This window comes from Diabrotica virgifera, chromosome 1 (assembly GCF_917563875.1).
Source record: "Diabrotica virgifera virgifera chromosome 1, PGI_DIABVI_V3a".
Taxonomy (NCBI): Eukaryota; Metazoa; Arthropoda; class Insecta; order Coleoptera; family Chrysomelidae; genus Diabrotica; species Diabrotica virgifera.
This window is the reverse complement of record NC_065443.1, coordinates 256,773,857-256,801,313: the sequence shown is the minus strand read 5'-3', so window position 1 is coordinate 256,801,313 and position 27,457 is coordinate 256,773,857. Positions and strand designations below refer to the sequence as shown.

General features: G+C 32.5%; 2 protein-coding genes across 2 annotated transcripts; both read right to left on the bottom strand.

Annotated features, from left to right (window-relative positions):
* Positions 1-309: 309 nt before the first annotated feature.
* On the bottom strand, positions 310-27,372 carry LOC114330905 (phosphopantothenoylcysteine decarboxylase). The gene is made up of 3 exons (XM_028280343.2): positions 27,089-27,372; positions 6,221-6,421; positions 310-690 (listed from the first exon to the last, which is right to left on the bottom strand). The coding sequence occupies exons 1-3, from the start codon at positions 27,188-27,190 to the stop codon at positions 424-426; spliced, it is 570 nt and encodes a 189-aa protein (XP_028136144.1). The 5' UTR covers positions 27,191-27,372; the 3' UTR covers positions 310-423.
* Positions 27,089-27,457, bottom strand: LOC114330906 (cytochrome c oxidase assembly protein COX19). The gene has a single exon (XM_028280344.2). It carries the CDS (start codon positions 27,455-27,457, stop codon positions 27,197-27,199), a length of 261 nt encoding a protein of 86 aa, XP_028136145.1. The 3' UTR covers positions 27,089-27,196.

Below are 27,457 nucleotides of genomic sequence, written 5' to 3'. Positions count from 1 at the left end.
CTAAAAATCTAAAACTTAAAGGAATAACTCAGAAAATACAAAAAATCGCCGATATAACTTAATAATTAACCTATGAAATGCCAGTAGTGTCAACATTTCATAAATGTTAATAGTGTCAAAATTGCATAACAGTGAAGTAAACTTGGTTGAGGTTGGACCAATTACAAACAAGCATTACGGCACGGTAAATTTGAATTACTCCTCCTGGTTTAAAAACAGGTTATAGTTAAAACAAAAAGAATACTCCAAGCTTCCAGTCTCTTAGATCCCGAACAAATTGTCGAAATAAGCCAAAATAAATAGTCGACCTTATGTTTCCAAACGTTTACTATTTAAATTACCCTGTATAAGTTAAATAATCTGATAATAACATTAAAAATAACAATCTACAGCAACCAATGGGTAGTATAAACAATAACTAACCTAAGAAGAGTTTTTCTTCTTCAAAATATCTTTAACAAATTCAACAATAGTTGGCACTTCTGCCATTGCACCAGGTCCAACGTCACCACACATAAGTTCTTTTGATATAACAGGAACTTCATAATATCCGAACGATTTCAGAATTTCTATTTGTTTTGCAGTTAAGGGATGTTCATACATCTTAGTGTTCATTGCTGGACAAAAGACTAGAGGCTTGGAGAGGTCCCAGGCACGTACGGCGCATGTGAGAAGATTGTCACAAATTCCCTAAAATGTAATTTATTATTATTTGAAAGTTGTTTTATAAAGGTAGGTCAATTTATTACAACAATCAGTTCACATCCTCGAAATATCTATTTACAGAAAAACTGACACTCAATTCTTATTAGACCAGGACTAATCTGTAAAAAAACGTGTATTTTTGGATGTGAGAGGTGGCATTCGGATTTTTGCAGATAATGTTAGGTGAGACCTTCAGTAATAATAATTGGCTTATGCTCCTTCTCAAATATGCCCGGAACATTAATAAAAAAATTAAAATATTTAAAAATTTCGAAAAACATCGATTTTTTTCTGTTTCTTTGCTTTAAACTTTAAAACGGTTCGTTTTTGAACAAAGTCGTAGAGAAAAAAAAATAAAGATAATTGAATTTTGTATGATATACGACTGGTCAAAAATGTCTTAATGTATTACCTTTTCTGCAATATAGCAATAAATACAAAATAAGGGGGCAAAATATGCCTGTTGTTATTCAATGTTTCTTAACCACTTTGGTGGCACTTAGAACCTTAGTAATTCGCTTAGAAAATTCCTACAACTTACTTAAATGGTCTACCAAATTTCATTAAAATCGACCTAATAGATTTTGCATAATAAATTTGCAATGTAAATGTTTTTAAAAAAGTTCAAATTTTTTAAAATCTTTCTGAACAAAACGTAGATCATTTAGAAGTTGGCTAATTTTTTTACATATGCTCTACCTATCTAATACACTTTACAGAATTAAAATCGGATTATTTAAGGGGACTCAGAAATGTTTTAAAAATTATAATCAATTTTTTGGCTTATAAACAAATAGCTTTGTTTAATAATAAAAAAATTAAATTTTAGCAATGCAAATAATTAAAACCGGTATAATTTGACTTAAACTTTCAAATGCTGTCAGCAGAATTGTTATTTTATTTTTTAATCAAACGTTATTATCGTTCAAAAATTGCAATTTTTCGATTTTTTTAATGTTCCACCGCGTTTATCTCGAAAACTATGCATCCTACGAAAAAACTTGTAAGAACATTTTTTGCTTAGAATTACCCAAGAAATACAAAAAATGTTTTATTTTGCGAAAAATCGATGTTATGTAATTCCTCAAGTTCTTTGTTTATAACAATCTTATCGACATCCGGATCAACTGTTACCCAAAAAATTCGTGTTCTACGGGTCAAAATACATAAAAAAAAACTTGGGTAAGTCCATCTAAATAAAGGAGCCCGTAGTACCCCCTCCTGGACACAGCACTAATTTGTTTATAACTTTAAAACATTGCCGAGGCTGCTTAAATAATCCGATTTCAATTCTGTAAAGTGCATTAGATAGGTGGAGTGCTTCTTTATATGTAAAAAATTGACAAATCTTTGTATGTTCTAGTTTTTGTTGTGCAAGATTTTGAAAAATATTCATTTTTTAAAAAAAGTTTCGATTGCAAAAGTATTATGCAAAATCTAGTAAGTCAATTTTAATGAAATTTGGTGGACGGTTTTAGCACTTTACAAAAATTTTCTAAGCGAATTAGGAAGGTTCCAAGTGTAACCTAAGTGATGGAAAAACATTGAATAAGGACAGGCTTGTTTTGCACCCTCATTTTATAGGTCTGGATCCCGCGTATGAAAAAAAAGTTGATTAATAGCAAGCTGAAAATTTGTTAGTAGCTTAAGGGCGTCTAGACGGATAAACTTTGATATATGGGAACACTGTCACAGGAGCAGTTTTAATTGTGGAACAGGTTAAAAATTTGGAACGGTCACACCACGAAAACCGTACATTTATTTTGTCCGACAGAACAGACTTAAACTCTCCGAACAGAGATTAAACTCTCATGTAAAAATCAGACTGCTATTTATCACCAAATGGGCGTTTTAATGAGTGGAACATGTAGAATATGTCAAATGACAGAAATTATGACAGGTGATAAATACCAGTCTGATTTTTGCATGAGAGTTTAATCTCTGTTTGGAGAGTTTAAGTCTGTTCTGTCGGACAAAATAAATGTGACGTTTTCGTGGTGTGACCGTTCCAAATTTTTAACCTGTTCCACAATTAAAACTGCCCCTGTTCCAGTGTTCCCATATATCAAAGTTTATCCGACTAGACACCCTTAAGCTATTAACAAATTTTCAGCTTGCTATTAATCAACTTTTTTTTCATACGCGGGATCCAGACCTATTATATTTATTGCTATTTTGCAGCAAGGGTGTTAAATTAAGACATTTTTAACCAATCGTATCTGATAGAAAATTTAATTATCTTTGTTTTATTCCTATACGACTTTGTTCCAAAATGAATCGTTTTAAAGTTATAAGCAAAGAAAGTACAAAAAAAACGAATATTTTTGAAGTTTTTAAATATTTTATTTTTTTTATTAATGTTCCGGGCATATTTGAGAAGGAGCCTAAGTCAACTATTATTAACGAAGTTATCACCTAACTTTATCCGCAAATATTCGAATGCCACCTCTCACATCCACCTAAAAACAGATTCTTCCTGGTCTCTATCTAAATAACGGATTAACAGTGTTGGTTTTCTTTTTTCCTTAAATAAGAGGATGTATTGAAAAATGACTATCCTACTCTTACTTATCTTACTAAAGCAAATAAAATTTGAAAGCAAAATATTATTCAACATACTTGTATGCTCTTTCATTTGTGAAAATATACAGTGTGTCCCGAAAAGATTGGTCATAAATTATACCACAGATTCGAGGGTCAAAAATGTGTTGATTGAACCTAACTTATCTTAGTACAAATGTGCACATAAAAAAAGTTATAGCCCTTTGAAGTTACAAAATGAAAATCAATTTTTTTTAATATATCGAAAACAATGAGAGATTTTTTATTGAAAATAGACGTGTGGCATTCTTGTGGCAGGAACATCTTAACAAAAAATTATAGTGAACTTTGTGCACCCCATAAAAATTTTATGGGGGTTTTGTTCCCTTAAACCCCCCTAAACTTTTTTTTTAAAGTGTTTTTAAAACTTTTTTGCCTCCTAGTACTTTCTCGAAAAGCCAGTTTTTATCGAGATATGTTGAAAATTTGTCAAATGCACCACCTATTTGTATATGGTTAAGTACGATTATAGAAACCTGGTAATAATATGAAAAATCTATAATTTACATTTTTATAATATGAAAATATACTAAGAGGCAAAAAAGATTTAAAAACACTGTGTTTAACTAATGGTACCGCAATAAAAGTTTAATTGGAACGAACACAAACATTTGGGGGGTTTAAAGAACGAAACCCCATACAATTTTTATGTAAACATATTAAAAAAGAAGCCGCATCTCGATAAAAACTGGTTTATTGAAAAAAGACTAAGAGGCAAAAAAGTTTTAAAAATAGTGTGTGTAACTATTGGTACCACAATGATAATTTAATTGGAACGCACACAAAAGTTTGGGAGGGGTTTAAGGGAACAAAACCCCATAAATTTTTTATGGGGTGCACAAATTTTACTATAATTGTTTGTTAAGATGCTCCTGCCATAGTAATGCTACATGCCTATTTTCAATAAAAAATCTGTAATAGTTTTCGAAATATTGGAAAAAATTGATTTTCATTTTGTAACTTTAACGGGCTATAACTTTTTTTATGTGCACATTTGTACTAAGGTAAGTTAGGTTCAATCAATATATTTTTGACCCCAGAATCTATGGTATAATTAATGACCAATCTTTTCGGGATACCCTGTATAATAATCGGACAGACACAGATCTGGTGAATAACAGGGATGTTCGAGTAATTCAAACCCTAAATCATGAAATGTTTACAAGGAAATATGCGATTTGGGTGCAGAGGCACTGTCCAAAATCAAAATAACTTCCAGATTTTTCCAGTAATAGCAAGTTCCAGTTGTTGTTTACCATTATCCAGAAACCCAATCAAGATTGGAAATGTCGTTGTCAATTCCTATTCTAGACTGTGTGGGGTCAACTCTCTACTGAGTAGGACTCCATGCCGGACATACTGAGTAGGGAAGTTTTTCATCTCCCTACATCCCAATAGCTAATAAGTCAAAGTCCTAATAAGATCTAGTGAATAAGGTATGATCAAATAATAAAATATGTTATAGTAGGGAAGGAAAGTATGCTAAATTTGCAGTTACTCGAGCGTTATGGGGACCTATTTTGTTGTGAAGAGTAGGTCCTAAAACCAAAAAAGTTAAGTTTTCCATGAAGTGGGGGACTTTCCCATATTTTAATTTAATTTTCCATTGCCAACAATCGTTTTTTCCGATTATAGCGCCCTCTATCCATGATTCGAAAAAATGTATCGAATAAAAGTTGCTTATTTTTAAAACCTATTTGCTAAAACCTATGCTAGGTAACAGGAACTAGGAAAGCTCAAAAATAAAGCAAGGCAAAGTCGCCAAAAGTAATAAAGGCTCTCCACGATCGTTTAATTGTCCAATCAACTGGAAGACACCCAACCATTTCTCACCTGCAGCTCCAAATGCAGCTTTTGGAAGCTACAGGTGTAACTGTTTCAGTTGAAACGATAAGAAGAAGAGTTCGTACCAAGAACTATACAGCAGGAGACAGTTATGGATCCCCGAGTTATCCAGGCAACACAAGATTGATCGCCTAAATTGGTTTCACCACCAAAACTTGAACATTGGGAATTGACAAAATGTGCTATTTTCAAAAAAGTCAGGATTTGCGTAAAATCAGATGACTCACGAAATCGTGTACTTAGAGGTAGAGGAAGACAACCAAGATCGAAAACTGTCAGATCTGTTCACAAATATAAAAGGGGAAGTGTAATGTTCTGGAGAGAAATTGTGATCCGTAAAAAACTCCTTTAATTTTCATCCAATCAACTTTAACTGCTCACAGGTATGTTGATAACCTGTAGTCAGGCTCTTGAGAGGTGCAACAGGAGAAAATTTAATTTTATTGCATGATAATGGACCTCCACACACCATCAGAGTGACTACAGACATCATTGAAGCAGAAGGTATCTCTTGTTTGGAGTGGCCTGTTTGCTCACCCGAGCTTAATCCTATAGAGTATTTGTGTGATATGCTTAAAAGAAAAATAAGAGCTCGCCAGGATAATCCACAAAACACCGCACGGCTAGTACAAGCTGCTCTTAAACGATGGAGCAACCTACCACAACAAAATGTTGATAATTTGATTAGGAGCGTGCCCACGCAAACTGAAACTTGCATAAGGACTAGAGGTGATAACACTGACTACAAAAAAAAAAACAAAAAAATAAATAATAACAATTTAAATATTATTCGCTTTACATTGAAATTTTGTATGCTATTGACTTTAAAACAACTACTTTCAATTTGTTTGTTAAATACTTTATTGTTTTATTTAATTGTTATGATGTATTTGTTACTAAATTGGTTTAAAATAAATATTGTTTGACTTCGTGTGTTCGTTTTTTTAAATTCGCACGAAATAGTATGAAATATCAGATAATTCCATATAAGTTTGGGTGTATGTACCTATATACAAAATCAAAGAAACATATACACACTATGGTCACTATGCATCAAAATACCACTTACATTACTAATTTTTGCTAATGTGTTTGCATCTAGTGGAGCTATTAAAAGTAGATCTGCCCATTTGGCAAGCTCAATATGTAGAACTGGATCACCTCTTACTGTCCATGCCTCCCATTCATCTGAGTCCACAAAAATTGTTTCATCTTCAAAGGTTTCATTTTTTAAAAAGTGTCTTGCACTTTCTGTAAGACACACCCTTACCTAAAATCAAAATAAAACTTCATATGATAGATTCTTATTAATAAAATTTGAAAATTAGAAACTCAAAAATATAAAACAAACATAATTTTAAGCAAAATAATATGGACAAAATATTGATTGATTAGTAGGGTAAAGCTCAATAGCTCCGCTATAGTAATAGATAGCAATAAAAGTTAATAACAAAAATTTTAGCCACCTTTGAGCTTCACATTACAAAATTTGTTAGAATGTTACAGGGTGTTCGATAACACAGTGGCAGACCTAACTTACGTTTTTTTAAATGGAACACCCTATATTTTATTTTATATTCGAAATCCTGTTAACTTCTCCATCACAAAAATATAAAGGTTTGTAATGTTATACAGGGTATTTACAAAGTTATAACCAATTTTGTATGAAAATCGTAACAAGTTCAACTCCCTGTATAAATAAAAATAAGCACAACAGCAATGGTCTATTAATGCCATATTTTTTTATTTATTGTCAAAATTTTTAAGAATTATTAATTAAAAACTATCTTTTTATGTAAATGCAACAAATAAACAAAGAAAATTAGTAATAAATTTTACAAAAAAACACACAAACACAAAATACAATATTTTGTGAAGACAATTAAACACTATTTTTGTATGTAAATGTAACAATGCAACAAATAAAGAACGAAACATAATTTATCAGTAATACATTTTGCAAAAAAACATGTTTGAAAAAATTAGAAGCTACTTTTAATAAAATATTTTTAATATTTAATTACATAAGGTGTTCAAAATTATCTCCTAACACATTTATGTACGCCTAAAAACGATCATTGAATGAGCTACTTACTCTACGGAGTATTTGTAACTTAACACATCGAAATACACTTTGTATTCTATTTTTCATCTCATCCCTTGTTGTTGGGAGGTATTTGTAATGTGAAGCTCAAAGGTAGCTAAACTTTTTGTTATTAACTTTTATTGCTATCTATTACTATAGCGCAGCTATTGAGCTTTACCCTACTAATCAATCACCCTGTATATTAAAAAGGATCAGATCGAGCCCATCTCCCTGCTTTGACATGTTTTAAAAATTGGAAGAATTTAATATTGTACAATTTAGCACACTGGACCATTTAAATCAATACTTTCATACCGAATTCAAAACAGTTATACCTATACGCTCTGAGCTTCGCTGGTGTCGCTCCTAGCGGATTACTAATGCAACTTTCACCGGTAATTTTTAAATTTATTATTTAATTGTTATCGCTTAATATTTACAACGCAAAAAAGTAATTAAATTGTAATCGATTTTTTAAAGATTTTGCTAATCATTTTAACGTTCTACTTAAGAACTATTCGTAACTTAAATACAGGGTGTCCCAAAAGTAGTGGAACGGTCGAATATTTCGCGAACTAAACATCGGATCGAAAAACTGAAAAATACGTGTTCAATCATTTTCAAAAATCTATCCAATGACACCAAACACCAACCCCCAGTTCACCCCCTGGAGGTGGGGTGGAGGGTAACTTTAAAAGCTCAAATAGAAACCCCTAGTTTTTCTTGCAGATTTGGATTCGTTGCGTAAAAGTAAGCAACTTTTATTCAAGACATTTTTTCGAACTGTGGATAGATGGCGCTATAATTCAGAAAAACGATTTATCCTGATACCATAGGTAAATTATAGAAACGGTCTAATATCTCGAGAAATACACTTCCAAATGAGAAACCCTAAAGAGGTTTTTAATACTTTTCGAAAACCTATCGAATAACACTAAACATGACCCTCCAACCCACCCCCTGGAGGTGGGGTGGGGGGTAACTTTAAAATCTTAAATAGCAACCCCCACTTTTTATTACAGATTCGGATTCGTCATGAAAAATTAAGCAACATTTATTCGAAACAATTTTTAGAATTGTGGATAGATGGCGTTTTAATTGGAAAAATACGATTTATTAGCGCCATCTATCAGCAATTTTAAAAAATGTTTCGAATAAATTTTGCTTAATTTTTCATGACGAATTCGAATCTGCAATAAAAAGTGGGGGTTGCTATTTAAGATTTCAAATTTACCCCCCACCCCGTCTACAGGGGGTGGGTTGGAGGGTCATTTTTGGTGTTTATCGATAGGTTTTCGACAAATATTAAAAACCGGTTTATTGGTTTCTCATTTGGAAGTGTATTCCTCGAGATATTAGACCGTTTCTATAATTTACCTATGGTATCAGGATAAATCGTTTTTCCCAATTATAGCGCCATCTATCCACAGTTCGAAAAAATGTCTTGAATAAAAGTTGCTTACTTTTACGTAACGAATCCAAATCTGCAAGAAAACTATTGGTTTCCATTTGAGATTTTAAGGTTAACCCCAACCCCACCTCCAGGGGGTGTAGTGGGGGTTGGTGTTTGGTGTCATTGGATAGATTTTTGAAAATGATTGAATACGCATTTTTCAGTTTTTCGATCTGATGTTTAGTTCGCGAAATATTTGACCATGGATTCAAACCTTCCAGGCAGTATTATCAACAAAATAATTAAAGACAGGTGGCCTATGTTTCAATATATTTTTACTGACGGCTCCAAAATTCAAAATAAAACCGGATGTGCAATATATCACTGGAATTCTGAATACAAAGAATCATGCCGATTGCCTAATGAAGCTTCAATATATACTGCCGAATTATCAGCTTTATTACTTGCGTTAAAATATATGAGACAAACTCACTTCTATCCAATCGAGTAAAAACCTAAACCACATTGAGATAGAAATTAAGAGCCTATATTATGATATTATTCCTCGGGCAGTTCAATTATTATTTGTTGGGTTAGAGGACATTCTGGAATATTAGGAAATAAGGTCGACAAATTAGCTAAATCTGCAGCATTAACCAAACGAAACATAAACAACATACTTCTACCCGTAACCGATATAGATAATATCAGTAAAAACAATTGCAAAAAAAATTGGCAACGTTTGTATAACCAAAGTACAACGGGAATAAATTTTAGAAATTGCCAACCACTAATTCCCAATGAGAGATGGTTTAAAAATGAGTCCAATAGGTTATTTATAAAAACATTAAATAGAATAAGATCAAATCACGCACTAACCCCAGCATACAAACACAGCACAGGTATCAGTGATAACCCATATTGCGCCTGTGGTGGAATTGGAGATCTACAGCACCTCATATTGGAGTGTGGACAGTACAGACAAAATATTAAAATAATGTATGAAGAGTTAGTTGATCTAAATTGCCCTTTACCTATTAATTTAAATGAAATTATTTTTTCAAATAATCAGCAGACGTTAAAATGTCTTTACAAATATGTAACGTCCTGTAAATTTAAATTTTAAATAGGCTTAGGTAATAAAATTAAAAATAATTGTAAACATATCACACAAAATTGAAAAATGTATCCATGAATATTATAACACACTGTAAATTTAGATAATAAGTAGGCTTAGATGGGTAAATTAATTGTTATTGTAATACCATACAAAAAACAAATAGTCTGGCTAATTGGCAAAGCCAAAGCCATTATAAATAAAAAAAAAACGTTCTATTAATGAAATATTAACTTTTAACTTGGGATACTTTCACAATTATCGTGTAGATGGCGCTTAGATTAATTTATAATTACATATTACGATATATTAAAAAAACTTAATTCAGTATTTAAACCGTAAGTATATTTAAGGTAAAAATATACACCACAGCTTTGAACAACTAATATTATTTCCTATTAATGTTTTTAATTTGTGGGGTATAACGCGGACCCCTGCCCAGGGATACGGGTAAAGACCACAACGGCGGAGACGGCGTAGAAGAGGATCTTCGGTTCGACGTCAATGGCGGAAGTGGCAGGCCTGTTTTTTCGGCATACCACTGCCAAATCGGATCTAAAATGAGCGGTTGTGGATTCTGGTTGGCAAAGAAACATCGACGGCGAAAGAAAAGGAGCTGATTGGGCTCTTTAGTCCTGTAACACAACCAATCTAAAGGAAGAAAACCTTGATTACAAATTACCCGGTCCTCCAGGTAGGGGGTTAAGACGTCAGGCCGGTTCCCTGTCACTTGTAAAAATTAGAAAAATACCAAAAAGCCTAAAGATTGCCTCGGAATCTCGGACGGATTAAATAATAAACGACTTCGGCGACGGAAAAGGATTATGAACATTGGCACCTGGAATGTGCAGAGTATCAGCGGAAAGATGGAAGAAATAACTGAAGAAATTAAAAAACTAGATATGGATATAGTTGTCTTAACCGAAACAAAGAAGAAAGGAATAGGTATAGAAAAAGTAAACAATTATGTACATATATTCAGCGGAGTTTCAAAACACGAGAGAGCGAAAAGGGGAGTATCCGTTCTAATACACAAAAAACATAAACATAAAATCACTGACTTTGAAGCAATAGACGAAAATATAATAAGAGTAAACATAACGATAAAAGAAACACCTATTACGATACTTGGGGTTTATGCAATCAGTGATGATGAACCTTACACAAACCAAGATGAGTTATTTGCTAAAGTTAACGACGAAATTACGAAAATTGGAAATAGAAGAGAATTGATAGTTATGGGAGACCTGAACAGTAGAGTAGGTCGTAAAGTAGATAATAAGGTGGTAGGTCCCTACGGAGAAATAAACCAGAATGATAATGGTGAGAGGCTAATTGAAATATGTGAAAACCATCAATTAAAAATAACCAATGGATTTTTTAAACATAGAGATGTACACAAGTACACCTGGACCCAAACTACAAGAAATTTTAAATCAATTATAGACTATGCCATCATAAAACAAAATACTAATATGCAAGTACAGGACACAAGAGCATACAGAGGAATAACATGTGGTTCAGATCATTATGTCGTAAAATCAAAAGTAACCTGTCCATTTAGATATAAAATAACACATAATCAAACAAATTGTCAACCCCAACAAGAAGAAACTTTGGAAAAAAGAAGTTATAATTTGGATAGTTTAACCCAAGAGAGTACAAGAATACTATATCAACAAAGACTGGATGGCAAACTAATGAATATAACTGAAAGATCAACAGTAGAGGAGGTATATAGAAACGTAGTCGTTAGCGTTGAAAAAGCTGCAGAAGAAGCACTCGGCTTTAACACTCAAAGACAAAGTGAAAAACTATGGTGGAACAAAGAAATAGAAGCACTCGTAGAAGAGAAAAAACAAGCGTATATCAGATGGCTAAGCAGTAAACAACAAAAAAGATAGAGATGAATACCTGGAACTCAAAAGAATAACAAGAAGAACAACAGTAAAAGCAAAAAGAGAAATGTGTGATAAGAAGTGCCAGGAAATTAATACCTACCTGGGAGGCAGAAAATGTACAGAAACATGGAAGTTCCTCAATAAAATAAGAACTAACGAAAGGAAGAGCACAAACATTCAATTAAAATCCACACAAAAATGGGAAAAGTACTATGGGGAACTACTGACAGCAAATAGGGACGAATACTTAACTCAATCACCAACAGAGGTTAACATTGAAGGAGAAGATATAACAATACAAGTAACAGAAATTAGAAAAGCTATAAAAGAACTGAAAAACGGTAGGTCTCCAGGACCAGGCGATATCCCAGCCGAACTAATAAAATGTGGATCGCAAAAATTGTTTGAAACCGTCACTTGGTGCATAAATCAATTTATAAATGGTTCTCCCGTACCCGACGAGTGGAAAATTGCTTATATTTCGTCGATCCATAAGAAAGGAGATAAGCTTAAATGTGAAAACTATAGAGGGATATCAGTGACTAGTACATTCAGCCGTTTGTATGGACGAATAATTAGAGACCGCATTGAGAAGGAGTACAAAGCCCAAGAGGAAGAAGAACAATCCGTTTTTCGAACAGGAAGAAGCTGTATTGATAATATCTTTTGCCTCAAACAACTAATAGAAAAAAAATTAAGCACAAATCAAGAAACCCACCTCATGTTTATTGACTTGCAGAAGGCGTACGATACAGTTCCTGTAAACAAACTCTGGAACGTGTTACGACAGACGAATATTAGTGTCACCTTAATAAAAGCCTTAAGAAAAATTTGTATGAAGGGTCAACATAACAAATAAAAACTGGAAACAGATTATCGCAAAGCTTCCTGGTTAATAAAGGTCTACGTCAGGGGTGTTGTGTATCACCGACCTTATTTAAAATATATGTTGCAAAAGCATTGAAAGAGTGGAAACGAAAATGCAGAGGCATGGGCGTAGACCTTGGAGAGATTTGCTTATATACATTGCAGTTTGCTGATGACCAGGTTGTTATAGCAAACGATAAAGATGATTTAGAGTACATGGTAAGGAAATTACAAGAAGAATATAGAAAGTGGGGACTAGAAATTAATACAGAAAAAACAAAATACCTGCCAATAGGTACCGAACTATCGAACATCACATTAGAAAATAATGAAATCATCATGCCCTGCGACCATTACACATATCTAGGAATCGTTTTTGACACAACGGGGAAAGATGATGAAGAAATAAAGAGAAGAATAACACAATCCAGAAAAACAATAGGTTGTCTAAACAGCGTACTGTGGAATCATGAAATAGGAAAAAGAAGAAAACACAATATCTACGAATCTCTTATTAAAAGCAGTCTATTGTATGGAGCAGAAACTTGGCGGATAACTGAAAACAACAGAAGAAAACTGGAGGCAGTAGAAATGGACGCTTTTAGAAGATCAGTAGGAGTGTCACGCAGAGAGAGAATACGTAATGATGAGATAAGACAGCGAATGGGGGTTGACGGCTCTCTAACAACAGACATAGAAAGAAAACAGCTGATATGGTACCGACACGTCCAGAGGATGGATAACTCAAGACTCCCTAAAATAATTATGCAATGGGTACCACCAAACCGCAGAAAGAGAGGAAGACCCAAGAAATCTTGGAGAGAGGGAGTAACGAAGGCGATGAGCGCAAGAGATCTTAGAGAGGGCCAATGGGATGATAGAGTGTCATGGAAATTAGGCATCGGACAACGTCGCAAGACGTTTTAAAACCGATTAATATATATATATATATATATATATATATATATATATATATATATATATATATATATATATATATAATTTCAATGTTTTAAATTAATCACTTTGACATTTATGTCAAATTTCCAGTAAAAGCTTACAGACTTGTCACTACTGGCGCTCGCGAATTTTTAATTATCCCCTCTACCTACGAGCTCATAGCGTATATTTATGGAATAGACTGTTATTTATTTATCTTATGGCATACAATAAGAACGGAACGGATGGACGCGTTGCCAGAATGAAGGACGGAAGATGGACTCGCAAACTAGTTGAATGGAGACCAATAGCCGATAAACGTAGCAGAGGAAGACCACCAACACGATGGCAAGACGACTTAATAAAGACAACAAAAAACTTGATACAGAAAGCACAAGATAGAACACTTTGGAAACAAACAGGGAAGGCCTATGTCCAGCAGTGGATTGAGAGAGACTGATGATGATACAATAAGAACACATAATTAAAAGCAATATAAAACGTTACATGGAGTATTACAAACGAACATCTAATGTAAAGTGTGATCCAAAATTATTGTCACCATAGGTGGCTCTGAATGACAGAGATATACAGTGCATGTCTATTCTTAATTCAGATATACTTTCCAGTTTACGTCAACTTTGCAGTGTACGTCAACTTAACAAGAAAAGTTAGGTTATGTGGAGATGTTGGCATATACAGCATCTTGTTTGATTTTATTTATTATTGCGCACCCTCAGTGCAAGACTGCAGTAAGTCAAAATAAGTAAGTTTCGGGATAAAGACGATTTTGTTTATTTTAGATCCTTTATCGCTGTGCTAATGTCGGTGTGAGAGTTGTGATATTTGGCCGGTTGAGCATTTGAAAGTTACTAAAGTTTTACACGGGATAGATATGGCACGGCATGTTTACAAGCGAATGGCATGATTACTTCATTTTCATAAAAAATTTGACTTACAACAGTTTTGCACTGAGGGTGCGATTGTTACTTATAATTTTGTTAATTCTTTTTATTTTTGATTAAAGTTTTGTATTAAGGTACTAGTACACTTAAGAAGACTAAAAATGATCATTTTTTTCTCAGAACCTTTATTAAAAACGAACATAATACTTTTTACATAATAATATCTAACTCTTAGAGAGTACAAAATATATATCTTTTTTCAATTATGCACGTACATTAATATTGTAGAGGGCGCAAAAGTCGAGGCCTCGCAAAATGATGGCGGACAGTTAATCTCATTTTTGGGATATCTGAAACAAAAAAATCGTATTGAATTTGAAAAAGGAAGGTATCTTACGTGACAATTTTCCACAATTTGACCAAAAAATAAAAAATAAATATTTTAACCATGAAAAACTGAAGAAAAAAGGGCAATTTTTTTACAAAAATTTTTAAAATTTTTCTAAAATCTTTTTTTTGCGGAATTTTTCACTAACGGTGGTAAATTGTCAGGTAAGAAACCTTCCTTTTTCAAATACCGTACGATTTTTTTGGCATCAGAGTTCCCAATCCTAAGATTAACTGTCCTCCATAGGAACTACATTTTTTCGAGGCCTCGACTTTGGCGCCCTCTACAATATTAGTGTACGTGCATAAATAAAAAAAGATATATTTCTTGTATGCTCTAAGAGTTAGAGATTAATATGTAAAACGTTTTATGTTTATTTTTAATAAAGGTTCTGAGAAAAAAAATCTTGAAAAAATGCTTATTTTTGATGTTCTAAGTGTACTAGTACCTTAAAGGTATTGACTGATTTTTTATGTTTTATAATGTTAATCAAAATTAATTGATAAACCAATGATATAAATTCAGATTAAAACAAGACATACGTAATTTTTTGCACGGCTAGCTTTGATTCCAATAATTGTGGACCGCTCGTTATTATTATAATGTAAAACATTTTTGTTTGCATTCAGGGAACTGCTTAAAAACTCCAGGGAACCGCCTTCGGGGGAATTCTTCAACAATGTGACAGACAGTCTGTTGTTGCACACCATAGTCACACTTGGGAGTAAGGACTTTTTCCCATCTATGTAGGCTCCTAGCACATCTACCTCTGCTTGTTTTTGTTTTAGCATTGTCCATGTATTGCATGGCAGTTCAAAGCATGGTGGTTTCTGATCGATATAGGTTATCTGGTGTGCTTCCTGCAGTGAGTAGCTCTCCGTTCTTGATGTAAGGAGGTGGCTCTTAACAATGAAGGATATCTGGAGCACAGTCTGTTTATTTCGATATCAAGCTATCATGGTGGATGGGTAGATGGTGAGCCTGGATTTTTCAATATTCTCTGAGAAGGGAACGACTTCTTGAGAGTTTGGAATGTGGGAACCCAATAGTTCGGTGTTTCCTGATTCGGTTTCTTTGTGGATTCCTATTCAAAAATGTTCCCTTTAAACAAATCTGAAGGGTGCCCGGCGGAATTTTTGGGCAGAAATTGTTTAAACAATTTTTTTAAACAAATACAAAAGATCACGTTTTTTGATCTGGAACATATATTTTTAGGATTTTTCGGTCATTCTAAACAAGAAAGGAATCTTGTAATTTTTCTTAAAAATTAATAGTTTTCGAGTTATAGGCCATTTAATATCTGAAAAATGCGAAAATACTCATTTTCGAAGCTTAAAAACTCATATTTAAATTAGTATTTTTGAGGTTGACAGATACTTAAATTGAAGATTAAACATTCAACATTCAGTCTAACCTTAATCATTTATACCGTTATTTTTTAATTGTTAAATATGCGTGTTTATCCGATTTTTTTGCCGGTGCGGCGCGCTCTATTTCAAAAATCTCCTATTATCCTCGGAAAAATATTTTTTCTAGATTCTTTGGGATATTCTAAATAACACAAGTTTCTTGACATTTTTCTCAGAAGTTAATAGTTTTAAAGTTATAAGCGATTGAAAATCCGAAAAATGCCAAAAAACGCATTTTTTTATTTTAAATCGCTTATAACTTTAAAACTGTTAACTTTTGAGAAAAATGTCAAGAAACTTATTTTATTTAGAATATCCCAAATAATCTTGAAAAAATATTTATCGGAGGAAAATTGGAGATTTTTTAAATAGAGCGCGCCGGACCGGCAAAAAAATCGGATGGACATGCATATTTAACCATTTAAAAACAACGGTTTAAATTAAGGCTAGACGCAATCACTCTTCAGAATCTTGAAGCTGAATGTTTAAACTTCAATTTAAGTATCTGGCAACCTCAAAAATACTAATTTAAATATGAGTTTTTAGGCCTCGAAAATGCGTAATTTCGTATTTTTCAGATTTTAAATCGCCTATAACTCGAAAACTATACATTTTTGAGAAAATTTACAAGATACCTTTCTTGTTTAGGATAACCCAGAAAACTTAAAAATACATGTTCCGGAGCCAAAAAAACGTGATCTTTTGTATTTGTTTAAAAAATTGCTTAAACAATTTCTGCCCAAAAATTCCGCTCGGCACCCTTCAGATTTGTTTAAAGGGTACATTTTTGAAAAGGAATCCACAAAGAAACCGAATCAGAAATTTTTCCAGACGGGAGCGGTCTCACCACATGGACTACAAATTGTGCCCGAGATCATTCACCAGTGGCGGCTGATCAGGGACGGCAGGGTCAGCAATGCGGACCCACACATTTATGGACACATTATAGATTTTTTTAAATATTTAATTTAATTAGAATTGATGATATTCGTTTCTGTGAAATAAAAATATATCTGTGAGATAATACAGACTAAATTTTATTCATTGTTTTTAAAAGAATTCGATCGATCCTATACGTTAAGTGATCCCTGCGCGCTGTGCGTAAGAGACTTTTCAAATTAATGCTCCTATAGCCATGCACCCGATTGCGATAGGCCCGCTTCGGCAAGCCGTCCCCAGATTGACGATTTGCTTGTAATAAGAAGCTATGGAATATAAGCCGATAGGCAACCAAATATACATTCCCCGTATTCATATGAATGGTCAAATGCCCGAAGTCCGGCAGATACCAATCTGCCGATCGGTGATCTGCAAACGGCAGCAAGGTACACACCTAGCCACGTACGTTGCTCTTGCTAACTTGCCCGGGATGAAACTATTGTATGAAATAAGTAGTTTTACATCGTTTAATTATTGATATTGTAGTTTTTTTTTTAAGTTGCCAGGAATTACCATTTTAGGGGACAGGATGAAATGGGAGCATTCGTTAAATCAAGTTAATTATAGAGAACAAATAAAATTGTTTAACAAATACGATCTGGAATGTCTCGAAGAGATTTAGCGGCGTACCTAAAAGAGCACAGAATGAAAGAATCAATTAGTAGTTACATTTTGATCCTTTTTCGGTAGAAGTAGACGAAACTACTGATAGAGGTAACATGTCATTCACAATTATCAATTGTTCTTCGATACGCGTTACGTCTAATATTTATGAGAGATTTTTAGGTTTTCAGACGTGAGTAGAAGCCATAAGACAGAATATATTTTTGGTGTTTTAAAGGACAGATTAAAATTTTTTGATATCGAAAATTAATTGGTAAGGCAAACTTATGGTCGGCGCTGCCTTGATGTCCGGTGAATTGTATGGTCTCCAGGCGAAAGTTAAAACTGTTGCACCCCCGCTTTATTTACTCACTATCATAAGTCATTTACCTCTTTGATGATTCAAAATTTAAAAGTTACGCCAAAGAATTTTCAAATAATCTATTAAACAAGTTCATTAAAAATTATCCATAATTCTTTAATCAAATAAGATAAGAAAATGAAATTTTATATGCTGATCCAAATATTTTCGGAAGGTGGGATAAGTTACAAAATATGTATAATTTTATATACTGCAATTCATTAGGTACAACAAACTGTTCCCGAAATTAATAAATTATATTACTGTTCTCAAATGTGGGCAAATTCTGCTTCAAATGAACGGGATTTCTCTTGTCTCAAAAGAGTCAAAACGTATTGTCGAAACACCATGAAACAAGAGAGAATGTCAAGCTTGTCTCAGTCTCAAATGTCAATAGAAAAAAAAACTTTAAAATCTCTCCAAAACAATAATAAATTTTACAATAACGTTATAACCCATTTTGCTACTTCGAAACAACATAGACTAGATCTAATTTATAAACAGGTTTAGGTTCTAAATTTAAAGGAAAAAACAAAAAAAAAATAAAAAAATAAAAATACACAAAAACCAAAAATTTCCTATGAAATTGAAGCATTTTAATTAGATGGCATACCTATCTGAGGAGACAAAACCTTGCCGACCCTGTCCCTAAAGCCACGAGCCGCCACTGTCACTCACATTTTCTGGTTTAATTGGGTGTCAATAATCTTTGTGTGTTTGCTATTGAGCCATACCTGGGAAGCATATTCAGCTGCCGAGGTATAAGTCCGAGAGTGGATGATGGCTCCCATTTCTACTTATATATACCTTATCTATGGTGGATGATCTAAGTATGGAGGCTGCAGACAGGTGCGGATCTAGAAATTCATAATAGGGGGGGGGCAGACTTACCTCAAATGTGATGCCACAGCTACCGATTTTTCGGTACATCTACCGAATACCTGTCAAATCTACCGATCTACCTAATTCTCCTTTTTTTCTACCAAAAAATCAAAATTCTTAATTTTCAAATTAATCTGCCGATTTTTTTTTCTATCGAAAAATAAAAATTATTAGAAAATTTTTTTTAGTGGATAGATTTGGCAACAGAGTTTACTCAATTTTCAAGAATTCTTGAATTGCTTTTACTAGCTTGTGACACAATGTGCGAACCCATGGTACAAAGACGCCAGGTACGATAGCCGGAATATCCGAAATTCGGATGAGTTCGCGCATGGCGTCACAATGAGAGTGATTTTAAATATTCCCCATTTAAAACATTAGCGCTTGGAGCACAATTAGTCTTAAATTGGTCATAAAGAGTCATTTTAATAGATTAATATAATTTCTGTTTAACTATTTAGGATTTATTGAAATGTAGGTGTTTTATTATTTTGATTTAAAAAATTAATTAACAATACAATGAACAAAAATAAATTTCTAAAATAAATTTGTGATGTAGATTCAAAATTTTTTTTATTCGTCGCTTTTTAAATAAATTTTACGAGCTTGTTTTTGATTGGCTTGTCTATTTGGGGCCAGTGTTAAGGAGGGGATCGAGCCATGGGCGTACATATAAAAATTTGTAGGGGGGCTAGACTTGAAGATGTTGCACATTACATTTTGTATACTTTGGATGACAATATATAATTTAAAGCACCCGAAAAGCCATGGGGGCCACGGCCCCCCCACCAATATGTATGGGCGCTTACGAATCGAGCCTTCATTTAGTTGCACGTAAACAGATGGAAATAACTGATTATTAATGGTGTGAAACAAAATCACAAAACAAATAAAACACTAAGTTACAATTTTCTTTAATTTTCTCTTATTTCTCATATTTTCTTTAAGTGTTAAGTTTAATTTCTTAATTCTAAAATACATGCGCGACCGAAAAAACAGGAGTTTGGTTTTGTAATCACATTCAATCTTCTCAGACAAATCAAGTCTTTGCAAATAATTTTTCCCTGACTTTAACTGAAGTCCAGACCCATTAAAATTATTAAATATAGTATACAGTTGATGCAATTTTACCACCAATTTTTCTGGAGGTTTCTTTAGGCGTTTAGGCCCCCTTCGGAGACTTGGTCAATCCACGTGTAAGTGGAAGATAGTTAATTACTCTATTTTTACCTGTAGCGATTTAAACGAAAAAACTGCCATTTTTGACCCTTATTTGTTAATAACTAAATTTCCCGTCTGAACTGTGACGGGCATTTTTGTATTTATAATGTATTAGGTATATTAGTACCCAAAAAACCCATTTGCAACCTGGCTGCTCAAGTGTCCCTACAAAAATCTTATTTCTCTGGACTAAAATGGCAGTAAGTATATACATGTGGCAGTATCTAAATAGGTACCTTTTTTATTGCCCAATGCCCAGCCGGGGTTGAGCCACTGTAAGATGATATTTATTTTTTATCTTAGAACGTCCAGTCGGAACTATTGATAACTGATACGTATTTATGTCAGAATTTTGTTTTGCGATAGGGCAAAATTTGATGAATAAATAATTATTACTTTGGTCTTCAATATAAAATACTTACCACAGCAATTTTGAAATTTGAACTATTTGGCATAGGAAAATATTGAGTAGGTATATACCGACATATATAGCGTAAATTGTAATTAAGAACATTGGATATAATTTATATAGTATATCAAATCATCAATATTATACATAAATTATATAGTTATCCATCTTTAAATTTCAATCATTTCTGTAAAATTCAATAATTTTTCGACCGAATGAAACTTCAAAAGTAATTTGTACATTATTTATTTATTAACGGCATCCATTTACAAAAGCTTTAAGAAATCTGTACTTTATAAATAATAAATTTTAAACTATCAAACATCTCAGAATAATAAACTACAACAAACTTATTTTAAGATACCCTTCAGTTGTTTTTTAAATAAACTAATTTTGGAGACAATACATTAAGGAGTAAATAATAATTCTTTCACACTAACAAGCCTACTAATAAACTTAAATCTCACAAAAATCTCCCCAAAAGCTACAAAATCGATAAAACTTCCATATAAACGTATGTATTCCAACAGCGGCTACTCTCATTGTGACGTCGACAGAACGCGATCAGCTGATAGTCGCATGGGCAATATCGTACCTGGCGTCTTTGTACCATGGTGCGAACCAGCAGATACGGATTTACCGATATCAATTTTATGACCAGTCCTTTGTGCTTTTATATTATGATTTTGGGAGTAAAATGTATCTACCTATCTGAAGTAAAATGTATCTGAATAGTGAACACTGAAGGATTGTGGCTTATTTTGATATAGAAGATAATTCCAAACTAAAAATAGTATTTATATTAAAATCTTAAAACAGAAGAAATTTATTTTGCACCTTTTTAACTTACAGTATTTTGACATAACTAAAGAACATTAAAATTTTTTCTCGTTCTCAATTGCTTCAATATCCGACATTGTTTTGTTTTTAAACGATTATAAAGTGTAAAAAATCATGTTTTTGCCTATAAAACATTCCTTGTAGATTCTAGAGAAAAATGTTTCAAATAAACATTCTAGATCTTAATAGTTTCTTATTTGAAATACATAAACAATTGGAAATAATTGCAAAAAATCCTTATTTTTGCAGTAATTTATAAATGTTAATAACTAATAACTATTATTTATTATAACAAAATTTTTTTCCACCTACCTCTACCGAAAGTAGGTATACTTTTCCGGACCTGATTGTAGGGAGCAAAGTTGTACTTTTCCTCCCTAGGGAGGAAAATATTTTTCCTCCCTAGGGAGGAAAAGTCAAAGTGACGTCATGGTATTTCATTCATGAAATATAACTTATTGACGCCCTGTACAATATCTATTTTCTATAACGTAAGTATCTATACATTTTAACGTTTATTTAAAAACACTCTGTATTTTGCAGAATGGTAAAAAACAGTAAATTGTTATTCTGATTTAACAATGTTTACATTAATAATTTGACTAATATTTGACAGTTGACAGTTATATTGTACTTACTTGTTAGTTTTAGTTCTAATAAATTTTGTTGGTTAGTTACATAAATAAATTAAGTAAAAATGAAAAAATGACTTGCTATTTGAGGAAGGTGGAAAAACCATATGTATAACGTGGGAGGAAAGTGCCTTTTCCTCCCTTGAATGATTACTGCCCTCCGCTACGCGTCGGGCAGTAAACTTCATTCTCGGGAGGAAAAGTAGCACTTTCCTCCCTTGTTATACAAATAGCTATTAACTTGTTTAAACAATTATACAGCTTTCAAATAAGAATATTTGTATTTTGAACGTTAATAGGTACAAGTGCGGTAAGTTTTTTTTAAAAAGTCTACAACAGGAAAACATATGCAGTTTTATTTTATTATAAATAAATTAATTCCTTATAACAAAACTAAAGCATCCTTGATATTTAGTATTGCGTTAGTATACGGCTCTACTCGAGTTACTTTGGATTAAAAAAAAATGAAAAAAATTGCTCTATAATACCTAGAAAGCCGAGAAAATACATTTTTTTAAGGTATACCGATTTTGAACTTTCAAATCGATGAATGGTGATTATTGCTCATTATATGATGATGAATGTAGTTTATTTTTGAACACTGGTACCTAAAGTATCATTTTTTTGCAATGTGATAGCAAAAGAAGCAAAAATGAAATCTACTAAAATTTGACGATTTCTACCGAAAAAATAGGAGCAGAGCAGTCTCCCGAAATTTTGTCCAAGACCTGTGGCAACACTGCTCAAATATTATATTTTCCAGATTTAGCCATACGACTCACACTTACTCTAAGGATAAAATACACTATATAATCCCAGATACCTACGGTATCAAAAGGATTGATAGACAATTCACGACTATTAATCTCACTGGTCGTTCTTTACCATAAAGATTAACCTTTCTACCATCAATGGGTAGGTATGCATGGATTATCTAGTAAAATACAAATTTTTATATCTTTATTGTATCGCAAATTTGAAACGTGACTTTTCATGAGATAAGGTTTATACCCAGTGTAATATATTTGCATTTTAAAATATAATTTTTGTTATTCTTTGAATTAAGAAAAATATTTCCGTTGTTTATGGTTCCACCGGTACCCAAACAAATGCGCTTGCAGATTATTTATCAGAGAAGGGTGTTTTATTAGATTTTATGGCTTCTTTCAATTCTTTGGAAGCGGTTGTCGTGTAATTTAGTGTTGTACTGATGGCTTAAAGTTTAGAGTTAACAGAAAAAAATAATAAATAATAAAAAATACTTATAGACTAATGTTGTTCTGAAGCTATTTCCTTGTGGCATTTTTATATTCAACTATTTTCAATGGGAAATAAGCCACAATTTTACAAAAAAAAAAGAATGTGTGTGTACTTTGTACGCACGTAAGAAGTTATACTTCTATTATATAATTTTAACGAAGTAATTGTATTCTATTTAAATATTAAACTAACTTTCTTATCTACCACTTTCAAAAATTTTTTATTAAAACAACTAAAAAAAAAATGAATTGTAGAGGATTGGAACCCGGGACGTTTCGAACTCTGACCGAACGCTCAACAACTAGACCACCGAGGTCATGTCATTGACACGTACGTTTCGGATATAATTATGAGTGCAGCTGATCTCACTACTACCAACTTTGTTAAATTTCGAAACAGTAATTTCACTTTTATTTAATAATGGTACGGTAAACAATCCTCATTTTTTAATATGTTATTCCTTACAAAAATACCTTTAATTTAAGCACAAATAATTAAACATCGTAAATTTGGGTCAAAAGTTATTAACTTTTTAAGAATTCCCATAAGAGCCCATGTTAAAACTTAACTTTGACCCTTAATAGTAATTAAACGGCACGGTAAAACATTTTTTTAAAAATCAAGTCTTAGTTTTTTGAAGTAATCTATAACATACTAAAATTTCATGCAAATCCTTAATTCTTTGCCGAAGGTGTAGAACGTCATTAAACTTGTGATATTTTGAAAATTGATCAAATTATTTTAATTTTGAATTGAAATGATTTAAGTGCACTTTACATCAACAATAAATTGAACAAGAAATTGACAAAGTTATTCAAGGCCAAATTTGACGAGTACAAAATGTATGGTTTGTAAAAGAAAATGAAGGAATTTGATGAAATAGAATAATTGGATATGTTTTATTTTGTCAAATTTCTTTATTTTCTTTTTATTCACGGCAAAATTGGATGTAGAATTGTGTTTTGTATAAACCAAATTTGACCTTGAATAACTTGTTGTCAATTTCTTATTCAATTATTGTTGATGTAAAGTGGACTTTAGAATTGAAAAAAAAATACAACAAAACATATAGTAAGAAAACAATATATTAGGTGAATATTGATGGTAATCAAATTATATAAATAAAAGTATTACATTATTACATACTATGTATTTTGGCAGATCAAACAGGTAGGTTTATACCCATGATACATTAACAATTATTACGTACCTGTTGCTTTTAAAAACTATTTAAAAGTCACTACAATATTATAAACTGTTTTGTTTCTGTCCTCACAACAATAAAACTAATATATTATACATTTGTTTACCTTTACCTTTTCCTCCAAACCACAGCTGTCCTACAGCTGCCATATTGGATAATTTTTGAAATGTCATTTGAACATCCAATCAGAACAAAGTTATAATGCGCGTATGCGCCTGAGTGATGCGTATGCGCCTGGTTTTAACATATAAAAATTCACCCTCATCGCGCGTAAAGAAGTATAACTTCAAAAAATGATTTTATTAACTTTTCGACGCCCAAGTCGGGTGTCGTTGTCAAAATACAAAATAATACTAAATTAAACAAAAATGTTGCTTAGTAAAAAATTCCTCTAATAATTTATTTAATCTGACTCATTTATACCAGCAATTCAGACATGTATTATACATTTTAAAGTAGAAAACTTTAAAATGATATTGCCAATATTGATGAGTTGCGTTCCTGGGACGACTTTACTAAAAGATAGTTCATTTGATTGCATGAAATCAACCCAACTGAAGAATATCCGCCACAAAAAATCATAGCATGTGATCTGTCTTTAAAAAGACAACCAAATGCAACAGTGGCAGTAAAATTCTCGCGCTAGAGACTCCATAGTAAATCACGAGGGAAAACCAGGAAAAACCTCGTGATATTATCCTGACATCGTAAGTATTTGGGCTTATATTTAGTTTACTCTCAAATCTAATACCAAATTCCGACTTTAATATATATGCTATTTTAAATTATAAATAATATTAATAATACATAGATATTATATACATAATACTAAAATATAAAATATGTACTAACTCGATATGTTACTGACTTACTAATCGTGGCATTTTCTTTCTATTGAGTTCCTCTTTCAGTATGGGTAACCACATCCTACTGCATTCTACCAAGGAATTTGCGACACAATTGGTCTCATTAAGCATAATTAGAGCCGCTTCTTTGATTTTTCTCTTTTTACTATCTGTTTCTTTCAGGACTATACTTGAATCTCTCCACTGAACTCTTTGTTTATTATCCCATGCGTGTTGACATATTTGAGATCTATCAAATTCTCTATTTTTAATATACTTAAGACTTTTATTTTATTTCAGTGGAGAGATTCAAGTATAGTCCTTATTGTGGCTTATTTCCCATTGAAAATAGTTTACTTATAGACTAAATAGGGGAGTCCATGGACCCGTTGACCCCCCCCTGTATCCGTGCCTGGCTGGAGACCCCCATGTGGTGTCATAGAGCTTTTTGATTGTATTATTAAATACAACTGTGCTAAATTTTGGTATTTTTAGTTTTGCTGCCCTTCTTTAAAACAGAAAGTTCTGTCAAGAGACACTCCAAGATATTTTGGTGTTAAGTTATAAGTCAATAGTCTGTTTTCAAAGTGAACAAGAGTTTTTTGTTAGTTTGGGCATTATTTAGATGGAAACAGCATACTTTCGGTTACATTGGGCCGTAGCCTCCAATTGCGAAAGTATTCTCCCATAATGTGAATAGACTGTAGCTAGTCAATAGTAGACAATAGTCGCCATTAACAATTCAATTGAAATATTACATGGGATACGTTCGCATGACCTCAGTGGCTGAGTGTAAGCACAAAGCAGTTTAGTGGTTGTATCCAGCAGCAATAGAGTACACTTCGTAAATCTCACAGCAGCTGATTTCCAGCAGGTTGACTGAATGCTACTGCCTACTCAGCTGTCCAGCCACTGAGGTCATCTGAACATACCCATGGTCTAATGATGCAAATGACAAGTACTTAACTCTCAAAGAGAACTTCAATATAATCTTGTTCTGAAGCCATTTCCTTGTGGCATTTTTATGATTAACTATTTAGATGGGAAATAAGCCACAATTAAATTGAAAAAATAATTTTATTAACATTTCAAAGCCCAAATCGGGTTTCGTTGTCAAAATACTACAAAAATAAACAAAAATGTTGTTGCTAAGTAAAAAAATTCTTCTAATTTATTTAATCTGACTCATTTATATTGGCAATTCAGACGTATATTATACATTTTAAAGTAGAAGACTTTAACATGATATCACCAATATTTATGACTTGCGTTCCTGGGACGACTTTACTAAAAGATAGTTCATTTGATTACATGAAATCAATCCCAACTCAAGAATATCCGTCACAAAAAAATCATAGCATGTGATCTGTCTTCAAAAAGACAACCAAATGCAACGATGACAGTAAAATTCTCGCGTTAGAGATTCCATAGTCTGAATTGCCAATATAAATCAGTCAGATTAAATAAATTATTAGAAGAATTTTTTTACTTAGCAACAACATTTTTTATTTTTTTTTGTTTATTTTAGTAGTATTTTGTATTTTGACAACGAAACCCGATTTGGGCTTCGAAACGTTAATAAAATTATTTTTTCAATTTAATTGTGGGTTATGTCAATATAATCATCGGAAAAGTAGCACAGAAAAGGAAATAGCAGATATGTTTTTTTTCCCTTGTCCAAACAGTCATAGTTTAAGATTATTATACACATTTTTATTTATAAGACAAAAGCTTACCACTGAATCCGTTCCCACAATGTCAGTTTTTAATTGACGCAATAACTGGGGTAATTTAATTGCAGCGACACTTCCTGTACAACAAACCAGTATCTTAACCATACTTATTTAATGTTCTTCGTTGTGTTCTTCACTGGAGAAACCTAATTTTGTCCAATCTTCTCTGGTCATAAGATTGTTATCCATACGACAGCCCAAATATTCTTTAGCTTCCTTTCGACAGGCGGAATTATCGTTTTTATTGGTATATAAACACTTCATATACGCAACCATTAGATTTTTACACAACCCTTCATGATCTAGAGGGAAACTTCCTTTTTCTGGGGGTGTAGGTTGAAAGGATTTTTGGCCAAATGTCATAGACGACAT

What these genes read in the sequence shown, in the direction of transcription:
- LOC114330905 (XM_028280343.2), bottom strand. Translation starts at nt 27,190, where the DNA reads ATGGTTAAGATACTGGTTTGTTGTACAGGAAGTGTCGCTGCAATTAAA. An exon ending in TTGTGGGAACGGATTCAGTG is followed by an intron (nt 6,422 to 27,088) that starts GTAAGCTTTTGT and finishes TTTTGATTTTAG; the next exon opens with GTAAGGGTGTGTCTTACAGA. An exon ending in CATTAGCAAAAATTAGTAAT is followed by an intron (nt 691 to 6,220) that starts GTAAGTGGTATT and finishes ATTACATTTTAG; the next exon opens with GGAATTTGTGACAATCTTCT.
- LOC114330906 (XM_028280344.2), bottom strand. Translation starts at nt 27,457, where the DNA reads ATGTCGTCTATGACATTTGGCCAAAAATCCTTTCAACCTACACCCCCA.